Source organism: Canis lupus, chromosome 15 (genome assembly GCF_003254725.2).
Source record: "Canis lupus dingo isolate Sandy chromosome 15, ASM325472v2, whole genome shotgun sequence".
Taxonomy (NCBI): domain Eukaryota; kingdom Metazoa; phylum Chordata; class Mammalia; order Carnivora; family Canidae; genus Canis; species Canis lupus.
Genome location: NC_064257.1, coordinates 2,025,920 through 2,052,757, shown reverse-complemented (window position 1 = coordinate 2,052,757; position 26,838 = coordinate 2,025,920). Strand labels below are relative to the sequence as shown.

At 38.1% G+C, this 26,838-nt stretch overlaps 1 protein-coding gene across 19 annotated transcripts in view; it reads right to left on the bottom strand.

Moving 5' to 3' along the window:
* Window positions 1-26,838, bottom strand: part of SCMH1 (Scm polycomb group protein homolog 1) — a 177,597-nt gene that overhangs the window by 56,435 nt on the left and 94,324 nt on the right. For 18 of the 19 annotated variants that reach the window (XM_025419725.3, XM_025419736.3, XM_025419728.3 and 15 more), the window contains one exon: window positions 23,895-24,138. The exons of the other annotated variant lie outside the window; for it this stretch is intronic. In XM_025419725.3, coding sequence (XP_025275510.1) covers window positions 23,895-24,138 — 244 coding nt within the window. The remainder of the gene's footprint in view (window positions 1-23,894; window positions 24,139-26,838) is intronic. 19 annotated transcript variants of the gene reach the window in all.

The following is a 26,838-nucleotide window of genomic DNA, read 5'->3' as shown; positions in this document are numbered from 1 at the left end:
ATGCTGACTGTAGAAGTCCATGCAAAAGGAACTGGAGGGTATTATGCTGAGTGAAGTAAGCCAGTCAGAGAAGGACAAACATTATATGTTCTCATTCATTTGGGGAATATAAATAATAGTGAAAGGGAATATAAGGGAAGGGGGAAGAAATGTGTGGGAAATATCAGAAAGGGAGACAGAACGTAAAGACTGCTAACTCTGGGAAACAAACTAGGGGTGGTGGAAGGGGAGGAGGGAGGGGGGTGGGAGTGAATGGGTGACGGGCACTGGGGGTTATTCTGTATGTTAGTAAATTGAACACCAATAAAAAATAAATTAAAAAAAAATAAAAATAAAAAAAACAAAACAAACAAACAAAAAAAACCAAAAGGTAACAGTGATGGAGATTAATGTGACAGCCATGAAGGTACAAAGAAGTGGATAAAGACAAGACAGGTTTTGTAAGCAGAGCTCACAGATGGAACAGAGGGAGGGAAAGTGATTCAGGATGAATTTTAGGTCTTTGATCATTCACCAAACAGGGAAGACAAAAGGAGTTGGAGGTTTGGGAGGAGGTGATTGCGACCTGAGAATCTGTTCTAGTTGTATCATGTGCATCATTTATGACTTAGATAGTAGAGATAACAAGTAGGTAGTCAAATAAATGAGTCTGGAGTTCTATAGAAAGGTCAAGGGTAGAGATAATTTTGGTATTAATTTGCATACAGACAGTATATAAAGACAGGGGACCGACTGAAATCACTTGGGAGGAGAAAAAGTATGTAGAACAGTACAGGAGAGGGCCTAGGACTGAGCCCTGGAGCCCTTTCCCAACCAGAGGCTGAAAAGTGGAGAAGTCTAGCTAAAGGAAACTGGCAACGCATAGTGAGTGGGACAGGAACTGACAATCCATTGTGTGTAACATCCCAGGAGCTAAGAGACGGTAATGGTTCAAGGAGGAGGGAGTGCTGGAAATACTGCACAAAATGAGGTCAGAGAAGGCTTTGTCAACAAGGAGGTCAATGTGTTCTTGCTAAGTGCAGTTCGCCAGAACAGTGGGGACTGAAGAGCAATTGGAAGGGGCTGCGGAGCTCATGAAATAATAGAAGTAGAATGATTACAGATCAGGTTTTTTTTTTTTTTTTTTTTAAGAAGTTTTATTGTGTGTCGCTGGCAGAATGGCCTTCAGCTATTCATGCCTTAATTTTAGAACCTGTAAATATGTTACATGGCAAAAGAAATATTGCAGATATAATTAAGGTTGAATTCTTAAAATAGGGAGTTATCATAAATTATTTAAGTGGGCCCAATCTAATCACATGAAGAATCCTTACAAGCTAAGGTCATTCCCCAGCTGGAAGTAGGGGAGATGAGGCATAAAGTGGAAATCAGAGAGATTCAAAATGTGCAAAGGACTCAATCCTCTGTTTTGACTTTGATGATGAAAGGGGCCACAAGCCAGGGGATATAAGAAGCTTCTAAAAGCTAAGTTTCTCCCTTTTCCCAGCAAGCCCCCCCGCTCCCCCAGACATCAGATAGCAGGGAAATGGAGATGCAAGCCTACAACTGCATGGACTGGAATCCTCCCAATTCAACCCAAATGAGCCTGGAAGCAGATTCTCCCCCAGATGCTCCAGGCTAGCTAATACCTTGACTCTGGCTGCGTGAGACTGGAACAGAGAACCAATGATCTCACTCAGACTTCTGACCTGCAGAACTGCGACATCATAAGTTTGTGTTGTTTTAAGCCACCAAGTTTGTGGTCATTTACGACAGCAGCCATAGGAAATTAACATACTGTGAAACTTCAGAGATGCACGGCAGAGCAGTCAAGGGAGAGTTTTGAAAGATGGAAGTCATCACAACTTGACCGTATGCTGATGAGAATGTTTCAGAAAGAGGTTGCAGTAAGAAACCAGTGAGGTAGATGAAGGAGAGGCAAGAGAGGATGCAGTAAAGGGAACAAGTGGAGGGTTGGCCTCTGTTAGGCACAGAGGCTCTTCATCTATTGTAGTAACAAGCAGGCACCATAAACCATGCCATGGCCTCCCTATGCTGCTCTGCCCAAGCCTGTAGCTGGGCAGTCAATGGTGATACTGAAACCCTTCTCTTCCAAGTGTTCTTTTGGCCCTTTAAATGTAATTCATTCAGATCCAAAGACCTTTTTGGAACACAGTGTAGGAGTGTACCTGACATTTCTTTGGGGCTTTTTTTTTGTAGTGAATCAATTCCAATTTAACCTGAATCAAGAACACTAATGCTTGTGCTTTGGAGTCAGAAAGACTTGGATTTAAATTCCAGCTCTACTACATAGTAGGTGTAGGACAGGGGGCAAGTCACAAACTCTGGGAATTTTTTAAAAATTAGGATTATAATATCTACCTCACAACACTAAAAGAACTAGGGATAATGTAAATTACCTTATATAGTACCTATCACAGAGCAGATACTCCTACTCAGCCTGTTCTTTTAAATGTTTGCAGTACTCTCCTATGGTGCAAAAATATTGGCAAAAAATAAACTGATTGATAGAGCCTAGTAAGACTGGTATGATTCAAATGTCAGACCTAGTGAAAAGTTTATGGGTTTTGGAATCAAAATGATCTGGTTTCCACCTTGAATCTGCCATCTCCAAGTGGTATGATTTTGTACAAGTCATATCTCATTTCTGAGCTTACTATCCCCTTTCTAAAATGGGGAATAATCTCACTCACAGAATCACAGCATTGTTGGAAAATTATATGAGCAGTTATAGTAAAGTGCCTGAGACATATAAACTCCACAACCAATGTTTATTTCCTTCAGTTCTTTCAATCTTCAGAACAACTGAACAAACATATACATGTTCTCATTAATTTTCTCTTGAGGTCTTGGAATCCTGATAAAATAAAGTTGGTATTTTGCTTTTTAGTTTTTCAAATTGCTAGTACTAGGCATTTCCTTTAGGAGGGAAGAAACAGCAAGAGTAGATAGATAATTCAGGTCTCTTGATTCCTTATTCAATATTCTTTTCCCATCTAAATGGGTACACGCATGTGCGCACACACCCACGTATTTCCTTTGGTATATTGGGTCTAAATCCACTCTATTGCTTTTTTTTTTTTTTTAACTTCCCAGCTTTGCCTGTTTCTTATCAAACTCTTAACTGTTCTAAACTTTAATTTGCATGATGGCCTCATTAATCTAATAGTATTTTGGCTAAATACTACATTAACATAACTTCACATCTTGGGGGAATAGGAGGAGAACTGTTCATTCTCTAATTACTTTCACTATTATTAAGTCTTATCTCTCCAACTAGCTATATAATTTAACCAGAGCATACTTTTTTTTAGTGCTAGGAGTATCCCCACCCATTTCAAATCTGCAACAGCAGGCCCACTGGATCCATAGTATGGCAATGTCTGGGAAACATCATTTAGACTTCCTTCATGTTCTATATGTTCTTTGAAATTTGTTATAAGCCTTTGGTATCTAGGCCTTGCTAATGCCTGATTCATGTACTTGGCTTGCTCTCCGACCTATTCTTCAACACAGCTTTGGTGACTGGCCTAGAGTTCCTAAGGTCTGATTTTGGCCTATGGTTTGTTTTCGGCCATACCATTCTCTTATCTATGTTGATATCCCAAAAGAACCCTATGGCCAAAGTTACATGGCATGTATCCTAACACCCTGAATTATGCCAAGCACATGTTATAGTAGTTCGTTCGAATGTATCAAATTGGCGGTGGGGAGCAAGAGAAGGTATAATCATTAAAGTAGAGGTTGCTCAGTCTCTCTGCAATAGGACAATGTGTAAAAAACAGTGTGTGAAGTCAGCCTAAAACTAGTCTAGAAACTGGGAAACTAATCACACTTTCTTGAGGAATAAGACATAAGGGAATAAAGCTTATAGCTATTTCCATGGAAACATATGATGGCTCTCTTTGGTATTATATAACCAACAAATTAAATAAAGTCAAATATATTGGAAAAAAAAAAAAACAAGAGACCTGGGGTCTTAGGAAAACTATTACATAAAGCCAGTATTCTGGAAGATCCCAAACCAAAAGATGAAAAGAAATCAGGGAAGGAAGAAATAAATCTCCAGCAATCACATTTCAATGAACTGTGGTACAATAAAAAGAATAGTGGCCCAGGACATAGCAAACATAATTCTGTTTCTGAAGCTAAAGTGTTATATCACTTTGGCAAATTTGTGCTCCATTTTTATGTTCTGCTATTCCTTCAACATGTATCTCTTCAGAATAAGGTAAGGGTATACTATTCCATATAAGCATCATAAACTTGCCACATGGAGTTATAAATATTTCTATATCCCCACCAAAATAGCAATTATTAGAGAGTAGAAATTATAGGAAATGCAAGGAAAAACAGAGTAACACTAGTAATACAATACTTTAACACACCATTTTCAGAATAAGACAGGTCAAGAGGACAAAATAAAAGTAAAGATAAAGAAGACCTAAACAACACAATCGTCTGAAAATCTATTAGTTATTCTGAGCATATGTCTATAGCTAAGCTCCTAGTTCTTCCACCTCTTGCCTTCAAACTTGTTCTTAGTCTTTTCTGCTTCATTTCATCTTCTAAAATGGCTCGGGCTAAAATCCTTGCAGTCATCCTTGACTCCTCTCTTCTCATATTCCATGTCCCCAGCAGTAAATTCCATTGGCCATAATTTTCATATGTCCAAATTTGGGCCACTGCTCACCACTTCCTCTCCTACTTCCTTGGGTCTAAGTCATCATCACCTCTAACCTGAGTTATTGCAATAGCCTCCTAAATGGTCTATCCCTGCCCCTCTAGTCTAATTTCAATACAGCTACCAGAGTGAGCCTTTTAAAACATGTCTCAGGTATTAGCATTCCTGTGCTCAAAACCTCCAATAGCTTCCTGTCTTACCCAGAGTTAAAGCCAAGTCCTCATGCAGACCTACTAAACCCAACATAATCTGATTCCTCATTACTTCCTTGACCTACTTTCCCACCACCTTCCCTCAATTACTCTACTCAAAGCTAGGGATTTTCAAACTGTTTGGTCTTGGAAACTCTTTAAATGCTTAAAATTTGGGGGGATTGCAAGGAGCTTTTGTTTATCTGGGTTAGATCTATCATATTAGAGATTAAAATTGAGAAATTAAACATATTAATTTTAACCTAACAAAACATGTTTACATAATATATTTTTATGAAATTTAATGTATCTTCCAAAAGAAAATAATTTAGTGAGAATGGTATTGTTTTACATTTTTGAAAATCTCTTTAGTGCCTGACCTAATACAGAAGACTGCTGGATATCTCCACTTCTGCATTAATTTGTTACTGTATATCTTTTTGGGTGAAGTATGTGAGGTATACGAAGAAAATATTCTGGAGATATGTAGTTGGAAAAGGGAGGTGTGTTTAAATAGAATTTTCAGGTAATCGTGTATATCATCCTTTACTATTATACAAAACTCACCCAGTGGTTGTTTTCTTACATGTTAGCTGAAATATGAAATCTGAAACCTTACTGATGAACTTTTCATATCCTGTTAATGTTAATATCCACTGGTCAACCTTATACTTTGAATGGATCTTCCATCCAAAGTATACATGCATGGATTTCGTAACATCATGCATTGGTCATTTGGAAAATATGGTTTCACTGAGTTATGCAGATTTCCCAATGTTGGCACATTTATTATGCAACATCAAAAATTTATAATACTTGACATCATCATAATCCTAACTTAAAAATCTGTATTAATTACTAGGAAGCTGTCAAGATCCATGGTGGCAGACACAAGTTTTCCAAAATTCAAATTTACATTTGAAAGCCTGAATTTTATCACTGTCAACAAATGCTATTAGTTGTCTTCCTTGAAGTGGCAGGCTCCCTTAGTTCATTTTTGAGAAAATGTCTGCCAGATACCAAATCTGAATAATCACAGTTTGCCTGTTAGTCATTCTTTTAAGTAAAAAAGGTGACCCATAAAAAAAGTAAATAATTCAACTGACAGCTCAATTTTACAAGTGCTTTTTCTAGAGACAACCAAGTACTTTGATGTAAAGCAGAACTGCTTTATTCATACTTCCCATTTCTCATACAGAATATTAAAAATATATGTACTCACAGATTGGAATTTGATAAAATTAACACATTTTACTGCTTCATCAAGAACACTCTTAGTGAGTCTGGCATCTCTGCCTTGCCCCAATGTGTGGTCATTGCCTTAATTTGTGCCAAGCTGCCAGCAGTTTTACTTTTACTCACTGTTGTATTTGCACTGCCAGTGCAAATATCAACTCAGTGAAAAAGGCAAATAGAGTTAGTATTATTATGAAAATACTTTGGATCTTAGATCCTGTGAATGTATCGTGGGGATGCCAAAGATCCAAGGATCAATTTGACAACTGCTGCACTAAACTCTCTATTGCTTTTGTACAGTTAAATTTGCAGCTTCCTTTGCCAGGAAAGAATTTCTTTTGCCCAATTATCCATATGGTACCTTTCAGTGAGGTTTTCCCTGATCATCCTATATAAAATAATACCTCCACTCACCCGCTGGATCCCCCATCCTCTGTCACACTCCACTTCCCGCTTTCCCTTTACTCTACTCAATCTTTCTACAGAGAAATTATCACTTGCTATTTATTTTCCATTTCCCCCAACTAGCACAGAAATTTCTAAGGAAAATGCTGTTATTGCCACCTCCTAGAATCATCCTTTATACAAGGTAGATGCTCAATAAATCTTAGTTGAGGAATTAATCTAACTCATAATCTAGCATTTGATTCCAGGATTTTGGTTTGCTTAGATTGCTTTTTTGGTTACTTATATCTTATTTCCCAAACAGAATATAAACTCCAAGACCAGAGGCTAATCTACATTCCATGTAGTCTCCAAAGCTTCTGGCACTTGTCTTGGACATACTATGTGTATTCTCTTCCCTAGGGAATATTTGTAGTCCCATAGTCAACTCTGTTCATAGCCAGTACACATGTGGAGGAGCAGAAAATTGGCAAAACTTTTTTACCTATTTCTTTCTGGTTTGCAACAATTTCTACTGTAGAAACACTGTAATTGGTATATAACAATGATGACCTCAGCTCAGTGGCTCTGTGTTTCCTAACCAAAAATGTGGGAAACAAAAAAAAAATTGCCATTCTGATGTTTTCTGGTTGGTCTTAACCAGAAGGTTCTTGGTTTAACATGCAAAGGTTTATTTTTTAAATGAGCACACTTGACTCTGTGCAGCCAAGACCTTTAAACATATTCTAATTCTTTGACTTAATCTTGCATTTCTGGGAAGCTAACTTAAGAATATGTTCTGCAGCACTGAAAAAAATGCTTACATGTTTATCAAAACATTATTATAAAAGTTGGACCATCAAACTAGGGGAATAATTAAGCAAACAGTTGCATATCCATTCAATCAAATTATGTAATCATTAAAAATGATGGCTATAAAGACTGTGTAAAATAACAGAACTAGGCAGATGACATCCTTTAAGTGAAAAACTATAAAACTTAATATTCAATGTGATTAAACTGTATTTCAAAAAAGTATTTGTAAAGAATAAAAATAAGAATAAAATATACAAATTGTTAACAATGGCAAAAGAGAGGAGGAAGATGGGAAGCTCAGATGAACAGAACAGATCCAATAACAAAAACAACTATATGAACTAATAGACACTAATGTATTATGTCTTATTCCAATTACTAACTCGATATATCCAAAACAGTCTTAGAACTATTTAGAGTTGGTCGGGACTTGACATATCATGTAGTTTAATCTCCTTCTTTTAAAAAAGAAGAAGAAACTAAAGATGATAGAGAAAAAAATACTTGCTTAAAATCTCCCAGGAAGTTAATGGCAATGCTGGAGTGGAACCACGGACATGTGGACATGATGTGTGATTCTGAGGAAGTAACTTCTTCACATCTTTGCACTATGGCTTCTTCATTTGCAAAACAGATAGTAGTATTTACCTAAGTGGCTACTGCCAAGGTAAAATGAAATAACAGGATGGGACCACTATAGTGCTGCCTGCATGGTATTCAATAAACATTAGCTCTTTCCCTTCTGATTCTAGAGAACAGTTTGTTACTATGCTGCTGCACAGGAGGTAGTAGGGGAGAGCAGGTTGGGGAGGGCTGGAAAGAGAAAGGAAGAGAGGAAAGCAGCCAAGGGACCCTGATAGCAAAACAGTACTTGTGATCCTCATGGTTCTGGGACCCTGCATAGATGTTATAGCAGAAAAGACAGACAAAGGGAGTCCTGTCCTAAGACTAAAGACGGCCACTCAAGACTGAAGAGGACAACCCAGGCCATCCTCCTATCTCCCCTTGCCTTGCTTTTTTGTGCTCATTCTCATGCTGATAATTACTATAAAGTTCTTCTAGTGCTTTCCACTTCACGGAGAGTAATTTGGGCAATATTTGGGACCAGCTGCTTTAGGGGATATGCACATTAGCAGCAATTTCTAGCTTTTTAACCTAGTTCAAAGAAATGCCATTTCTTCACATGTTAGCTTTTAATCATTCTGGGAACCTTCAATTCTGCTCCAACTCTGGTAATGTGCAGGATATCTAAGTGAGGAAAGGGCAAGTATATCTTATTTAAAACAATGGATGTACAGTAGTTATTTTAGTGTCTTTGAAATAAAAAGTATGTCTAGAAACCAAATTAGCCTGTCAGGAGGTGGTTCAAAGTGCTATGCCTTTAAGGTTGGAGAAATTGTATCTTTCATCACAAATTCATCTGAGCAACTGATCTTCTTGATTTGCAACAGTTGACTGATTTCAGATTCAGTTTTCTAGTTTTTCTGTCTGCCTATAGATCTGGCATATTCTGCTGATAACATGGTCTAACTTAGCATTTATTCTATTTACTTAGTTTGACATCAAGTCCACGATTTATAAGATTCTCTAGCACTGGAAGAGCAAAGCAATATGGCTCAAGAAAAGCATGGATTTTCCCAGATAAATTGTCCCCTGATGTTTCAAATTCATTTCTTTCACGCTGATCCCACCTGACATTACCTTAAATCAGAGTCTCATCATCTTTTGCCTTAATCACTGAAACGGTCAACTAGCTGGTTTCCCTCCTTCTAACTCACTTGCACTAATCATTATCTCTATCCCTTACGTGACAGGTCATAGAGAGCTGTCTACAACACATATAGGATCACATCAGTCCTTTGGTTAAAATCCTTCAATGGTCTCTTCTTATCTTCTGGGTCAAGTCCCCTTGAGCAGGCTTTGTTTATTATCCTATCCTTATTATCTGATTTTAGTTTTCTGACATATGCCTTTTTTACCTTGTGTCTTGTACCTGTGAAATCCCCTCAAATATGCCTCCCCAGCACTTCCTCAGGTGGCTATCAATTCTAGGTGTCCTTCAGTAAATGACACAAATCCCAAGAAGCCCTCCCCAACTTCCCTCTTTTCACTGATTCAATCTGAATGATATTTTGAACTTAATTTATTTGTGGGTAACTCTTAAATATTTTGTTCTATTTTTGACAGCTATTTTACAAGTGCTTATGTAACATGTAACTTACAAGTATTTATGTAAGACACATAAACTGAAAATTTTCATATGACCCATGAAAGACCACCTTATTTATCATCATAGGGAAAACACACATCATCTAATAGCTAATCCAAATAAAACCTGATGAAGTGACTTACTCTTCCTAGACCTCAATGTTCTTGTTTAAAAAATCACAGCCATCAAGCGAGGATGACTTAATAACTCACATTTTTTGGAGAGTTTAGTAGGTGCCAGCCATTGTTCTAATATACAAACTCATTTAACTTCTTACAACACTGTAAGTAGGAACGATTAATGCCTCCAATTTATAGATGACGAAACTAAGGCTAATAGAGGTTAAATAATTTGTTTAGTCACACAGCTAGTAAATCTCTAAAAAGCCCTTCCATTTTGAAAGTTCTATGAGAATTCTATGGTTCTAAAAATACTCAAATCTAAACTGAATGCAGAAGAAAGTCAAATCAGTAACAACTGTTTCTACTTCATATTCTATTTACCTATATCTCATCTCCTCTAATAAAATTATATTCCCTGTTATACCTAGCATACTGGCCAATACACATATGAACTCAATATTTTCTAATAAATTAGTGAAACTTCAATTTTTAGCATCATATATTACACTAAAAGCCAGGTACAGATCAAAAGACATTACTGGGAAAGATAAGATAAAGAAAATCCAACTACTCCTCAATGTTAATGTGGAAAGTAAAATTAACATTGTTTAAAGATTTTGATGGAGTTGGGGGTTAGCTTCTGCCAAGTTAATTAAGATGAGAATATTATTTCATTTGACATATGTTAACATGATTTTGAAAACAAAGACATGCATAAACAAATGAAAAAACAAAGTGTGGTGATACACTGTCACTAAAATGTACAAGTAACTAGATAAGTGTTGTCAGTCCCTATCCACATAGGCTTCCAGGTGGTATAAAGCAGAAAAAGGTCATGGACAGCTAGAGCAAGAGTAGGAAGAAGAAATAGAGAAACTTGCATGTACTCAAAATATCCTTGGGGGGGGAGGGGATCCTACCCAGTGTCCCTAGATGGCTTTCTCCTTCTATTTTACTTCCATGAATGTTAAATTTCCCAGGAATATCTCAATTGGCATAGTTGACTGCATAACTATATAATATATACAGGTGGCTCTACTCAATTATGAATGATTTTCCCTGTGAGAGCTACTATATTTCATTTTCCATGGATGAACAGCTGGCTATGACTGGCCTGGAAAACTGACTTCTGATGTTCAGATGTATAGTGACTAGCTATTGGTGCTTTGAAAGGTCTATCTTCCCACTCTCATTCCCTCTCATTCTACCCCAAACACACATTTCAAACTCATCCCACCTCAGCTGCTAGGGTAAAAATGGGCCCTGGAGTTTCTGGTCAATTTCACCATGCATTTCCAAAATCACTGATGGAAACCTCTCATATGAGAATCACACATCACAATTCTCAAATTACTTTAACATTCACTAACTCAATCTTATTCACAATTATCTCAGACTTATTTACCTAATGGGTATCTCTAAAACTTGTTTGAGGCATAGAGAAGTGTGGTACAGTAGAAAGAGCATAGATTTTGAAGTTAGAAACCCATGGAGATAGGTTCAAGTCCTTACAAATCATTTAATCCCTTTGAGCTATGGGTTATTATGAGGTTTGAGAAAGTTTGATGATGTGGATATGATAAGCGCTGTGTCTGAGATGACCTAAGGACTTTACTTCTTATCCCTTCTGGTAAACTTCCTGGCCTCAGTTTCTTCATATGTAAAACAAGGTTAAATATAGTAGTTCCCCTTTATCCACAGTTTTGTCTTCCATGGTTTCAGCTACAAGCAAATGATCCTCCTGATGTACGGTCAGAAAATCAACTATGTAACACTATATCACAACGTCCATCTCATCGTGTATGCATTTTATCATCTCGCATCATCACAAGATGAGTGAGTGCAGAACAACAAGATACTTAGAGAGACAGAGACCACATTCATATAAGTTTTATTACAGTATGGAGTTATAAGTGTTCTATTTCACTAGTCCTGTTAATCTTTTACTGTGTCTAACCTATAAATTAAACTTTACCATAGATATGTATGTACAGGAAAAATCATAGTATATATAGGGTTCAGTATCACCTGGGGTTTCAGGCATCTACTGGGAATCTTGGAACATATTCTTTGAGGATAAGTGGGGGACGATTGTACTATAAACCCTACAGGGGCAGTTGGGAGATTCACTGAGATAATGTATCAAAGTGCTGGCTGTATTTGGAACCTTATATGGGGCACTGTAAAGGTTAACTTCCTTTCTTATTAGAATGGTGCTCATTAAACATTCTTCTAAACGACATTATAAAAGGTTTAATGTAGTACTAAAATAGCAGATACACAGAAAGGTAAGCATTTTTGTTGGGACGCCTGGGTGGCTCAGCAGTTAAGCATTTACCTTCGGCCCAGGGCATGATCCTAGGGTACTGGGATAGAGTCCCACATTGGGCTCCCTGCATAGAGCCTGCTTCTCCCTCTGCCTATGTCTCTACCTCTCTCTCTCTGCGTCTCTCATAAATAAATAAAATCTTAAAAAAAAAAGGTAAGCATTTTTGTGATCTACATTCTTTTCCATGGAAAGTTACAAATAAGACTGTTTTAAAGTATACTCTATTGACCATGGGTACATGGGCAAATTAAGCTCTAAGGCCACCCTCCATGTTTCTACACAGCTGATACCATATGATCCCTACTGGTCTGAATGAGGAAAAACTATTCTTGGGAAAAAGGTGGAATACATTTATCTGGTGAAACTTCCCTGAGGAAGATACTTGGGTGTATTGCAATCTGGACAATGTGATTAAAAAAATTGTAAAAGCATGTTCCAAATCTTGTATTTACCATCCCTTTAGTGGCAAAGATAAAAAAACCACACTACCAGAAAATCCCTTCTCCAACATGGCCATTATGTTCTGAAGTTTGTTTCAACTTGTGCTGAGACTTGATAAGGGGTATCATTAAACATCTACTCTAACCTTTTTAAATATATAAAAAGAGACACAATGTAATCCCTTATCTTCAAGAAGCTAGACTAGTGGAGTCCCCTCTTAAGGGAAGTATAAGTGCCACTCCATCCTGCACTTGTTAGACCATTCCTGACGTGTTGAGTTCACTCTGGGCACAACACTGTAAGCTAAAATCAGTCAAGAACCGAGACCAAGCTGATGAAGGGCTCAGAAACTATCCAATTTCAGATATATCTGAAGAAAAAAGGCCCAGAGGAAAAGAGTATCAAGAGCTATCTGAAAAAGGTTTCAGGTGAATTAAGAAACAAAATTAGAGCCAAGAGATAGATAATGGGGGAAAGCAGATTTTAGCTCAAAATTTAAAAAAGAACATTTTTGGTCATTAGAGCTATCACAAATGGAAAAGGCTCACCTCTGGGAAGTTACGATCTCCCCATCTCTGGAAGAACTGAGGTAAGGGCTAGATGCATAATTACAGGGGATGCTCTCAAAGGGAGCCCTCAATCAGGTGGAAGTTGAATTTGATGACTTCTGAAGTTCACTCTAACCCTGAGATCCTAGGCTTCTATGACTTTTTACTCCCTGACACTTCATATTTAATATTTTTTTATTTTTTATTTTTATAAATTTATTTATTATTGGTGTTCAATTTGGCAACATAAAGAATAACACCCAGTGCTCATCCCGACAAGTGCCCACCTCAGTGCCCGTTACCCAGTCACCCCCACCCCCCGCCAACCTCCCCTTCCACCACCCCAGTTCATTTCCCAGAGTTAGGAGAACTGAAACTAACCAAAGCAACTTTGAGATAGAAGAGAACATGGCAAAGAGTGACTCTGAAGCCTTTACATATTGGGAAGATAAGCTCAGGTTGGTAGGTACAAGTATCCCCAAAATCTGATTTCACTTGAAACTTTAAATTTCTCATTTATAGTAAATGCTTATAGATTATCTTCCTTGAAGTTACCAGCTCACTTAATTTTGAAGGAAGAGTCTGTCAAATATCCAAGTCAGTTGTTCTTTTAATTAGAGATGATGTTCCATGAAAAAGTGGCTACTTGAGCTTGCAACTCAAACAATCCCACAAGTGCCTTTTCCTGAGGCAACCATTCTACTCGGATATCTTAAAGATGGAGAAACTGAACTCACAGAGGTTGCCAAAGCACACACAGCTACAGCAAAGATTTGAACCTAGATCTTTTTTGATTTTCAAAGTTCATGCTCTTTCCACTCTTTTACCCTAAAACTGATAAACAAGAGTGTATCCCCCAAATAAAGGGTAGAAGATAATGAACCTATAACATGCCTAGTTATAATAATGAAGGGTATCAGGGTATTACTGATTTCTAGGTTTCTCCAATAATCCTTAGTTAGGAGTCTTAGTTACTCAAAAGGATTCATTATCAAATCTCTCCTCTCTCTAGCAACAACACAGTATATGGGATTGGAAACTGATCTGTAAAATGTAAGTAAGTGCAGCTTGTGTGTGTGTGGGTATGTATGTGTCTATATGACATAGAACATGAACAATGGAAAAGAAAAAGGAACAGGGGGAAACCCATTTGGTTTATCAGTTTCCTGGACTGGGATCTTGTTTTCATTCACAGCAGTATATCATTGGCCTTGGCATAGTTACTTAGAGGATGTGTTCTTTATTAGCTTTGCTCAACTTGGCTGGGTTCATTCAGCAATGTGCTTCCAGCTGGGTTGATGCCAAGGCTGAAACTCCAGTCCTCTAAATTCAAGTTCACTTAATAAAGCATGGGTTTCCTTTTGCTCTGATCTAGCCCAATTAACACTTTCAGTTCTCCAGATCTAACTCTTCTCTCCCTTCTGACTCTAATTCCTACAGCATGAAGAGAAAACCTCTGCAACTATAAAGACATTTCATGTGTTCTTGGGGATTTTTTAGGCTGATAAATCTATAGAGAGTGAGGAAAAGAGAGGATAACAAAATCATACATGATGGGACCACAAGCCAAATTTAAGAACCTTCTACTACTGACATTCAAAGGAGTGACTGACCTTAGCTATCTAGGACGATAGGTAAGAGGATTTGGGACCAGTTTCTTCAAGTGTAGGGCTATTTGCTTTCAGAAGAAGATCTGCAAACTGGTCTCATGAAACTCACAGCCCTCCGAGAGGCAGTGTGAGAGCACACTATGATGAACCACACGCTGGTCAGCCATGAGCACATTCCAGCTGTCTTTAGAGTAAAACAATGAATCCCAAAAGCTTATAGTCAAACTCCTGATTTCTTGCTGTAGCACCCTCAAAATCTGTTTTTTTTCTTTGCTCTGTTGAAGAGTTTGCCAAGTTTTCCTCATCTTTTTTGATACACTTGAATGTTTATGTTTTTTTCCTACTTAGTAAGTCATTATTGAGATTATAACTGTAATATTTTCTCAAAAAATCATAGATTTAATTAAGGAAGAGAATGTAGTTACATGGAGTTTATATTTTACTGTTTCCAGTATGGCTTTCTGAAAAACCACATACCTTATTTAAAATAGGGGACTTTGCAAGCTGATATGTATTGCTGGTGGCACACAGTAGGTGCTGTATGTAATAAAAGCTTGCCAAAGAAAACTACATGAGTCTAAGAATTCTGAAGACAACAGCAAGTGTGGCCAAATCTATGAACTGCCTAAGTCGCATCCCACTATTTTCAGGAGTTTGAGAGATGCCAGTTGTTTCATTACATGTGCCAAAAATTTGCTACCATTCTCAGGCATCTGTGGCCTTCACAGCCAAGGAATTGCGCAGAACCTACATGCAGCTTAAGGAAGCTAGAAGAGAGGCCTGGGACAGGATTTTTCTGTCCCTTAGCAGATAGAATCAAAGGGAGAACCCAGATCCCCCACTTCATAATCCAGTGTCATCAGGTCTCTTCCCCATTTACCTATTTTTATTTGTGTACCATAAGCATCCAATGAAGAGAAAACCAGTTGGGGATCCCTGGGTGGCGCAGCGGTTTGGCGCCTGCCTTTGGCCCAGGGCGTGATCCTGGAGACCTGGGATCGAGTCCCACATCAGGCTCCCGGTGCATGGAGCCTGCTTCTCCCTCTGCCTGTGTCTCTGCCTCTCTCTCTCTCTCTCTCTGTGACTATCATAAATAAATAAAAATTAAAAAAAAAACCAGTTATGGGAGTACTGGTTCACTGTACAAACCTTATCTCTTAAGTATATGTATTTTTTTCTAACCAAAATAGAGCATTTAAATGCTTCTGTGCATAGTTCCCTTTTCTTGGGATGTCCATGCATCTCAATTCGGATAGAAATAACATATAGTGGGCATCTATCATGTGCTACTTGGTGCTATACATTTGCATGCTCTTTCTCTTATTTCAATTACTCACTCAACCTGGGAAGTAGGCACTTCTCTATAACCTCCCCTGAGCCCAGCATTACTTAAAGGAGACTGCTCTACAACTGTCGGGCACATGGATGAATAAAAGCCAGAGCTCGTAGGTGTGAGTCGAGTACCAGGCCGAAGCTGGAATAATGACAGAGATTGTATGTGCATGCATGCAAATGTGTGGAGGGAGGAAATGATATATCAGAGAAGGCAAGGCCTAGAGATAGAATATCTGAGAGGGTAAAAAAAACAGCCAAACTGCTGAGAGGCTGTCCTCATTAAAGGTACCAAAGAATTTGTCTCACTTATTAATCAGTGTGCCTGCACCTTTTCTGACATGGTTTAGTGAACACACCTTCTCAGGGGACAAGCGGGGTATATCGGCTGTGAGAAGTTTCCTAGAGAGAGGACATTCTCTTGTTTGCTGTGGCTTAGTAGCAAAAGAAGTTGGGTGGAAGGCAGCTATAGAGCTGTACTAATGTTTCTGGAAATGAGTGCTCTTTCTTTCTTTTTTTTAGAGAGAGTGAGTGAGAGAGGAGGGGAAAGGAGAGAGGGAGAGAAAGAATTTTAAGCAGGTTCCATACTCAGCACAGAGCCTGACACAGGGCTCCATCCTGTGACCCTGAGGATCATGACCTGAGCTGCAATCAAGAGTTTATTTCATATGTTTATTGCTAGTGTGTACACATCTAAATGATCTTTCTATGTTGATCTTGTATCACAGGATCATCCTGAAATTACTTATCATCCTTGGAATTTATATAGTTATATGTACATTTGCAGTGTTCTTTGTATTTTTCATGTAGATCACTGTCTCACCTGAAAATGGAGAGTTGTCTTTTCTTTCCTTATGGTTCTTTCTGGAACATCCAGTCCTGTGTTGAATAGTAATGGAGGGACTGGACATGCTTGCCTTGGTCCCCACCCTAGGGGGCGATGTTTTCATCTCCATGTGTGGAAGCTATAGGTATTTTATACTTTTGTTTAACAAGCGGAAAATGTTCTCTCTTTCTCATTCCCTGAGATTTTTTGTCACAAATAGGTTTTGAATTGTGTCAAATGCTTTTTCTGTATTGACCGATGAGATTATGGATTTTCTTCTATAGCCTGTTAATAAAGGAGATTACATTGATTGATCTGAATATTGAACCAATCTTTCATCCTTACAATAAACCCCATTTGGTCACAGAAAAAAAAAAAAAAAGAGTTGGTCACTTAACTGACTGAGCTACCCAGGTGCCCCTTGCCACTCTTTTGGTCGTGAGGTTTCCCAAATTTAAATAACAAGACATTAATTTAAATAGATTTGAATCTGCTATTAAAATGAGAGTAGTACTCTCACTCTTGTAATTAAGTGATTAGTGGCTTTAGATGTTGATGAATAGAAATGGCATCAGAAATAGCACAATCTGGGATGCCTGGGTGGCTCAGTGGTTGAGTGTCTGCCTTCCACTCAGGGCGTGATCCTGGGGTCCTTGGATCGAGTCTGGCATCAGGTTCTTTGCATGGAGCCTGTTTCTCCCTCTGCCTGTGTCTCTGCCTCTCTCTCTGCCATGAATAAATAAAATCTTAAAAAAAAAAGAAATAACACAATCTAGTTCATGCAACAAATTATTACTGAATAACTACCATGTGCTAAGTGCTAGGGATATAAAGATGAAATTAATAAATTAGTTCCATATAACGAAGACTCCAGGAAGTAATGAATCCTAACTTCCTAGACAAAACAAAAAGAAGAATTTTATTTTTTTTTAAAACCTGAATTTTTTAAAATTTTTATTTATTTATGATAGTCACACACACACATACAGAGAGGCAGAGACATAGGCGGAGGGAGAAAGCAGGCTCCATGCACCGGGAGCCCGACGTGGGATTCAATCCCGGGTCTCCAGGATCGCGCCCTGGGCCAAAGGCAGGCGCCAAACCGCTGCGCCACCCAGGGACCCCCAAAAAGAAGAATTTTAGCTCTCTCAATGTGCATACTGAAAAACTGGCAATATTTTACATTATAGGGGTAACTACTTGTTATATAAATAAAATAGTTATGACAGGTGTTGAACTGTAAGAACTCATATTTTGGCTCTTTATTCAAAGAATATGCCCCTCCCCCAATCGTTTTTCCCTTTTTACCATAATGTCACTGCCTCAATTCTTTCACTGGAACATTATAACAGCTTGTGAACGGACATCTCTGCCTCCAACTTCTGGAAGCCATCTGTCGTCTCACTGCTACCAGAATGATTCTGGAACACAAATGTGACTTGTAACTCTACTAATTAAAGCCCATTCAATGGCTTTCACTGCTTTTAAGGCAAAGACTCTGATCTTTAAAATGGTCTAAAAGGGAAGCTGTATATTTCCTGTGCTACTTCTCCAGCCCTTCCTCATTCTATTCCTCTCTTTATACTCTGCAATCTAGTTTAAACATTTTTCAGTTCCCCAACACATTTTTAAAAAAAAAATCTTGGGCCTCCACTCCTCTGCTAGCTAGAATTTTTCCCACTGCTAGCTAGAATTTTTCCTCTACCTCCCCATTTCTTTCAATTTCAGCTTAGAAGTCACTTCCTTCAGAAGCCTCCTCTGACCTTCACCTTCTATCCTCCAAACTAGGTTATGGGCCCTTCTGTACTTTATTACTTCAAAGCTATAATTATCTACTTATCTATATGCTCCCCAATCTGTAAACTCTAAAGGGAGAAGCTCCATTGATTAGGCCAATTACTAGCACTCAGCTGTGATTTGATAGAACTTGAATGAATGGCTGGCTGGCTGAAGAAAATCAGCCTATCAGCTAACCTACATGCCATGACCTACAGATTAGCCTGGGTTGTGTTATTCTTGCCTCTATCCTACTTTCCCCCTGCATATAGTTTAGGGTTACAATTCAGCCAATTCTTTTTCTGACCCAGAATCCCAAAGTGACTAAAGTATAGTTTCCTATGTAGTTTTACAAGATGAAGAGGCCATCCATAAAGTATGGGAAATACTTTTTAAACGTTTTACAGAAACAATTGGAAGAGACAGTCTAAAGTTTTGTTTTTAAGCTCAAATTCTTACTCTCTAGACCAGGGAGTATATGGAGAGCAGCCGGACCCAGCTCTACGAAGTCACAAGACAGTGAAGTATAATCCAGAGACCAATATATTAATTTATAATAAAAATGTAAATGTGGAATAGCTTGTATCTCATGTTCTCTTCCTATTGTAAAATTGCACAGGAAGCTAAATCAAGACTATAATTTAGAACGGGCTTGCCCAGCTTGAAAGCAGTGTGAGGGGGAGTTAGGTGGATTGTTATGATGGTGAAAAGTCTAATTTAGCATTATAGTCATGCCAAGTGGACTAAACATTGTTTTTCAAAATTTATTTATTTATTTATTTTTTTTGTTTTTCAAAATTTAAAGAGTAAAGCTTGCCTCTGTTTCAGTTTTATGTTAAGTTACACACACACACACACACACACACAAGCAATGTTAAAAAAAAAAAAAAAAAGCTTCTACCTTTTATAATCAACTACACCCTGGCTTAGTTGCAAGCCTGGTATTTGCTGCTTATGAGTGCTGGCTGGGCCCCAGGAGTTCAGGAACTCTAATAAGGATACTACTTCTTAGCAGAGGAGAAACAGCCAGCATGCAGGAATCCCTGAGAGAGGCAGAGCCCAAGGCCAGTGTGGACCTGGAACCAAGCAGGAGACAGTCACAGGAGACTTGTTACCCACCCATCACAGGGTGGGAGGGCCCTTAAGGGTCATCTAGTTCAAACTCTCACATTAGGAATCACTTGCTCAAAGATATAAGACAAGTTTGTGGCCCAGTTGGGATGAGACCCGATTTAAAAGCTCTTATCGTATACAACACCACTTTTTTTTTCTATTTTGTATCAGGAACTGGATGCCAAAATCCAGGATCTCATATGGAGCTTTGAAGAAAGCCTGAAAGAGAATGGGGAGGATACAGGGCATAAAGGCAGTATGACTCAAAACAGCCCCAACAGCTGGCCCTACTGGAAGATCTCCATGACTTCTCCCTCTAGACTCAGTTATCAAGAGAACTAGGTCACTTAATCCTCTGGACCTCACTTTTCTCATAAATAAAAGTATTTGAGAATAATTATACTACTGCAGAGTTACCAGAAATATAAATGAAATAATGCATGTAAAACAACATTAAATAAAATCGGTATTTCTTCCTACTCATTGTGAGCAAGAAACTATCTCATATTACTTTGAGGTTTTTTTTGTTTTTTGTTTTTTTTAACATTTACGCACTACTGACTAGAAGGTAGAAAGGGAAGAAGAGACAGTATGATTAGAAAGAGAACAGGCTTACACAGAGAGAACATCTTGTTTTGAGAAATGAATTGAGTAACCACATTTTTTCCACATTGGATCACTTGCTCCCTCGCCAGGACACTGAGGTGGCTAAAGTTCCGCTGTTACTGAAAGCTACACTACAGAACCTCCTGAGGGCATGAGGAGGGGGGCAAGGGAGTCACTGGAGGAGCCCTGGCTGCTGGAATGATGACCAAAGGACCCGCTGTGGAAATGCCTACAGAAGGTGGAAGAAGGTCTCTCTCCACCTTCTGAGCCTGGTCCTCCTGGTCACCTTCTGTTACAAATCGAAGCTATCCACAGACACACAGCAGAGGATGAAAACAGTCAGCAAACACCTCTGGAAGCATCAACCACAGAGTGAGTCATGCTTATCAGCATGGTATACAGTCAGAAAGGAATGCTCGCCCAGCAACTCCTGGGCACGAAGGCTCCCAGCATTTCTGGCTTTCGAGAACAGCCTAATTGCTCTAAGACATTTGCTGATCAAAATAAAAAATTCTCTATGCAAGAAAGTGAGAAAATCAACCTACTCACTGAACACAGCCTGGAGCACTGAGGGTTATCCTGTTTGTCTCAAGTAAACAAAAAATGACTCCGCTACCACCTCCGAGGCACGTCTCTTCTTGCTGCTTCCACAGAGATACCGCCTCACAGGGCTTGCAGAAGGACGGCAATGGATTTCTCATAGCAACCTCAGGGCACTTGTTTCTTGAAGCATAGAGAGGAATAGCACTTTCCTGAGGCAAGAATTGTGTCTCCCCACCTGCCTGCCCCCACCTCAAGGTCTCTCAACTTCAGTGCCACCCACCTAATTCCAGCAACCCTCACCTCTTCCTGTCCACTTAGCACGGCGCCATCCAATCTCCATAGCAGCCCAAGTGATTTATTTTTATTTATTTTTTAAAAATATTTTACTTATTTATTCATGAGAAACACAGAGAGGAGAGAGAGAGAGAGAGAGAGAGAGAGAGAGAGGAGAGGCAGAGACACAGGCAGAGGGAAAAGCAGGCTCCATGCAGGGAGCCCGACATGGGACTCGATCCCAGGTCTCCAGGATCACGCCCGGGGTCAAAGGCGACGCTAAACCTCTGAGCCACCTGGGCTGCCCCCAAGTGATTTTTTAAATGACAGCTTTATTAATAGATACTTTACATACCATAAGATTCACCCCCTTTTAAGTGTATAATTCAGTGTTTTTAGTAGATACACAGAATGGCAAGTATCACCCTTATCTAATTTTAGAGCATATTTATCATCCCTGCACCTATCAAAGTCACTTCCCATTTCCTCTCTCCCTCAAGCTGCTGGCAACCACTAATTTACTTTTGTCTATTTTTGCCTCTTCTGGACAACCCATACAAATGCAATCATGCCATGTGTGGTCTTTTGTGATTGGCTTTTTTTTTTTTAAATAAGGTTTTTCAAGGTATATCTGTGGGTGTAGCATATTGTAGGACTTTATTTCTTTTTATTGCTCAATAATATTTCATATGGATATACCACATTTTATTTGTCTGTTACATGATGGACACTTGCGCTACTTCGACTTTTTGGCTACTATGAATAATGCTGTTGTGAACATCCATGATATATTTTTCTGTGGAAAGATTTTCTATCTCTTGGGTGTATACCCATGAGTGGTATTCCTGGGTCACAGGTAACTCCATGTTTAACAATTTGAGTAACTTCCAAACTGTTTCTACAGTGGCTGTATCACTTTACAATCCCACTAGCCATGTATGAGTGCTCCAATTCCTCCAGATTCTTGCCAACACTTGTTACTGCCTTTTGGTGAGATCATACCCACAGGTGTGAAGTACTATCTCCTTGTGGCTTTGATCTGCATTTCCCTAATGGCTAATGACCTGGAGAATCTTTTCAAGTGCTTATTGGCCTTTTATACATCTTCTTTGGAGAAATTCTATTCAAACCCTTTGCTCATTTTTTTAACTGGGTAGTTTTTTTCATTGTTGAGTTGAATTCTGTATACAAGTACACGTGACTCTTTAAAAGTAAGTCAGATTTTGTCATTCCCTTACATAGTGCCCTTTAACAATTCCCACTATGTTTGGAATAAAATCTGAATTCTCACTCTGGCTTTCAGGGTCCTACTGGGTTTTGCTACTTTCCTCCTCACACAGTGCATTACAGTAGGAGTAGGCTTCTCTCTGCCCCTGAAACACATAAGCTCATTCATGCCTCAGCACCAGGGTGTATGTATGTCCCATCCCTGCTTGGAATGCTCTTTCTTGTTATTCAATTCAAATATCACCTTTTCAGACAAATGTTCCTGAAAAGAAACTCTATCTAACGAATCTCCCCCTCCCACCAAGAGAAAAAAGGAAACTTTTGGCCATGATGGATATGTTCATTATTTTGACTATGGTCATGGTTTCATGGATGTACACATATGCCAAAACCTTTCAAATGGCATACTTACAATATGTGCCATTTGTTTCACTTCAATTACACTTCAATAAAGCTGTTAAACAAAAACTCCCTTCACAATCACTCCTTCACTGCCACTACCTCACATACTTTAGTCCCAAGGAAAAACTGATCTTAAATCAGCTTATTTCTTGATTTCAGTGCTTATCAGCTATCTCATCCCTCTAGAACAGAAGTTCCAGGAGGGCAGAAATCTTTTTCATCTTTCTAACTGCTGTATCCTCAGCCTGGCTCACAATTAAGTGCCAATAAATATCAGGTGCCATGAATGAATGAAATTGACAGAGGTTTAGAAAAGAGACTGACAGACCACAGGAAGGGTGGCTTTCTATTCCCTCAGATTAACTAGTACTTTTAGACTTCAGGAATGAGATGCAGCTACCTCAAACTCTATCCTGGATGATGTCCAACTCTAATCATCATTAGAAATATAATTTACTATTTAACTATCCTGTGGTACTCTTCCAGTATTTCATATATACTCTTCCATTGGGAGTAGTTATTTTTATAATAATAGCATAATAATAATAATGTGGCATAATATATATTATATAATAATTATAAGAAATATAGCATATAACTATAATAATAACAGAATATAATAAAAACATTTGTTTAGCATTGGCTATCTGCCAAATAGTATGTAAGCATTTACCCACGTCATCTCATTTATTCCTCACAATAACTTTATGAAGCATGTGTTCTTTTACAGACAAGGAATTTGAGGTTTAAAGAGGGTGCCCAAAGCCACACAGCTGGTGAAGAAAAGGCAGAGCTGGGACTCAAACCTAGGTCTCAAAACTCACGCTTTTCCCACTGTGCTACAATGCTTCTCAAGTGTTCTGACGACATGGTGATACTTCAGCTCATATACAAAGCTGAGACCCAAGACAGAAGTGCACCCTGAGACAATACTACGCAAACTCTGAAACAGGCCAGGAACCAAAGTCACAGAGAGGAAAGGCTGGGTGCCTGAGAATAAACCAGGATCTCTAGAGCAAAGAACGTTTACTTTATCCCAAACTCCACGTCTAGCTTCCTTTGATATTTAATTCTTATTGTTTCTAATTACTCTCTGGTAGACCTTGGTTTTTACCTCAGTTGCTTACTGGTGAGGTTTACTGAAGAGATGCTGACTATGGGAGATCCAGACAATCCCCCTTCCCGACTTGGGTCCTGATTTCAAGAGCTCACAGATGAGCCTTTACCTTTCGTGCCAGGCGGCTGTAGGTTGTCTCCAGTCAAGGAGCACCAGCCCACAGGGAAGATGTCCCGGGAGTCGAAGCGGCACCAGTAGTCAAAGGCCCCTCGCCACCCGTCAAAAGTGACAAGCACCTCTGAGCCCCGCACCTCCCCAATAGTGGCTGGGCAAATGAAATGAGGGTTCTTCCTGTCCACAGCTTCTAGCTTCATTCCCATTTTGAAGAAGTTGTGGGAAGGCGATGGTGGTTCCTAGATGAGAAACAGAAATATGCAAACCTAGAGGCAAAGACAGAGGCTGTGTACGCCAAAAGACTGTCACCATATTTGGATGATGACAAAGTGACTGGCTGCTCTTGAAGACTGATCACGAAGGTTTAGTTTTAGTTTTAAAATTTAAAGTTTGGAATTTCAAAGGGTACCAAAGTATTACTTAAGTCCTAACATTTTACCACTTTTGATTCAGACTTTTAAGAAATAAAAGGTAACCGATAAAGTTCAATCCCTTTTGTGCCCATGCCTCATGCATGTTTTCCGATTTAACTATATATACATACATATATATATACACACACACATCCACTTACACACTTTAAAATTTCATATAAATGATATTATACTGTACATATTCTACAACTTTTTTTGGTGGTAACATTATGTTTTTGAAATTTATCTCTGTTGATAAATGCTAAGTGCTAACAGTATTCCATTATATGTATATATCACTATTAATTCATTCTCTTCTGATGGACATTTAAGATTCTTTCTAATTGTTCACTATTTCAAGATTTTTAATGACCATTCTTGTACTTGTTCCTCTACACACATGGGGAGGGTTACTGTAGGAGCAGAATTGCTGGGTTATAGGACTGATATATACATTTTACACTTTATTAAAATATTGTCAAATTGCCCTCTTAAGTGGTTTTAACATCGCACACTTTCTCCAGCAGTGTGAATTTGCAATGTAGTTCCAAAGATAAAGTTCCCAAAAAGTACTATACACTCTATTCTTTCCCTAGACTTAGACTCTGATCCTGCACCAATAACACTGTCTTACAAAATGGGTATCTGGGAGAAAAAGTCCCCTACTTTGTCATTTTTTGTATGGCTTTGGCTATTATTGATCTTTCACATGAATTTCTTATGATCTTTCATATAAGAGCTGATTTCAAAAAATAAGCTTTTTAAGTCCATAGAAAACCCCTATTTGGATATTTTGACTGGAATCCTAATGAATTTATAGATTTAGGAAGAAACCTTTGTAAAACTAATATTTAGCATTCTCATCCATGAACATGACAGTATTTTCCATTTACTAAGTATTCTTTAATGTAGATTTCTTCTTTAATATGAATTTAAACATTTTCTCCACCAATATCTCATGCTTTTTACTGACATTTTTCTAGGCATATTACAATTTTATTGCTTTCTTCTAAAATTTTTTTTCTAAAATTTTTATTTTCAACCACTTGTTGCTGTTAAATAACAATGCAACTGATTTTTAAAAACTCATCAGCCAATTTAGTACTGAGTAGCTTATGCTGATATATCAATTTCCTCATCTACCTGATTTATCAATTAATGAGAGATCTGTACCAATATATCCCGTAGCAATTGTAGATTTTCCAATTTGTCCAAATTCTGTCAAATTTTGCTTTCATATCTGAGGCACTGTTTTTCAGAAGCATGTATTTTTTTAATTAGATGGCAGCCTCTTTAGAATGTCTTTCACTAGCAAAGTCTCCTTTGCCTAATGTCAGTATGGTTAGGACTGGCTTCATTTTGATGAAGATTTTCCTGGTATTTTCTTTTCCTTCCAACATTTTGGTATCATATTTTAGCAGTGTCTCTTGTAAATAGCATGTAGCTAGATTTAAGAACAATCTAATGTATTCTGAACTGATGAGTTTAAGCTCATTTTTTATAACTGATGTATTTAAATTTATTACAATTATCATATTGCCTAGATTTCTATGTAACGTGATTTTTCCAGGTTCCTTTACAATCAATTGAATTTTCTTTCCTTTCCACCTCTCCATTGGTTCAGATGTTAATCATTTTCTTTATAGTTCTTTCAGTGGATCCCCTTAAGATTGTAACTGTATAGTTGACATAATTAAATCTAAGCTCATCTTTATGTACAGTCCCAAACAATATAAAGACTTTAGACTATTTTACCTACTCCTGAGTTAATAGGTGTTTGATAATTTAGTTCCACACTGTTATTATATTTAGTTTATATAGTTACAGGCAATGCTTGATTAGGTTTACCCACATGTTAAGCAATCTTTCCTCACCACTACTTCTTCCATTCTTACTTTCTGAGCTCACTCACCTACTTCCTGAAATATATTTTGTTGTTCTTTCTGCATCTATGTTAGCAGTTACTCGTATTAGTTTGTTTGGAAATGTTTTGATTTTACATTCATTTTGAAATAACATAGGTAGATATAAAATTGTAGGTAGACAGTAATTTTTTCTCAGTACTTGGAAAATACTGTTCTAATATCTTTTGGCTTGTACTGCTGTCAGGAGATGCACTGCCAGCCGACCAGGAATCCTCTGGAAGGTGTTCTGTGTGATTATTTGCTCAGATCTTTTCTTCGGGCTTCAGTCATTTTGTGATGTTTTAAAACATACTCGTGCTTAATACACACTCTGGAGAATTCTGTCAATACCTTCTTGAATATGACTCTTCCCTATCTTTCTTACTAATCTTTCTGAAGTTCATGTTCAGCATATATTGGACCTTCTACTATTCTGTCTTTTCTCTTTAATATTTTCCATCTCTTTATCTCTCTGCACTGCATTCTGGAGAAAATCGTTACACATGTCTTTCAGTTAATTCTTCACAGAAGTCCTAGTTTCTTATATTCCTACTCATTAATTTGTTCTTTTTTTTATTATTTTTTTTTATTATTATTTTTTTTAATTTGTTCTTTTAATCAT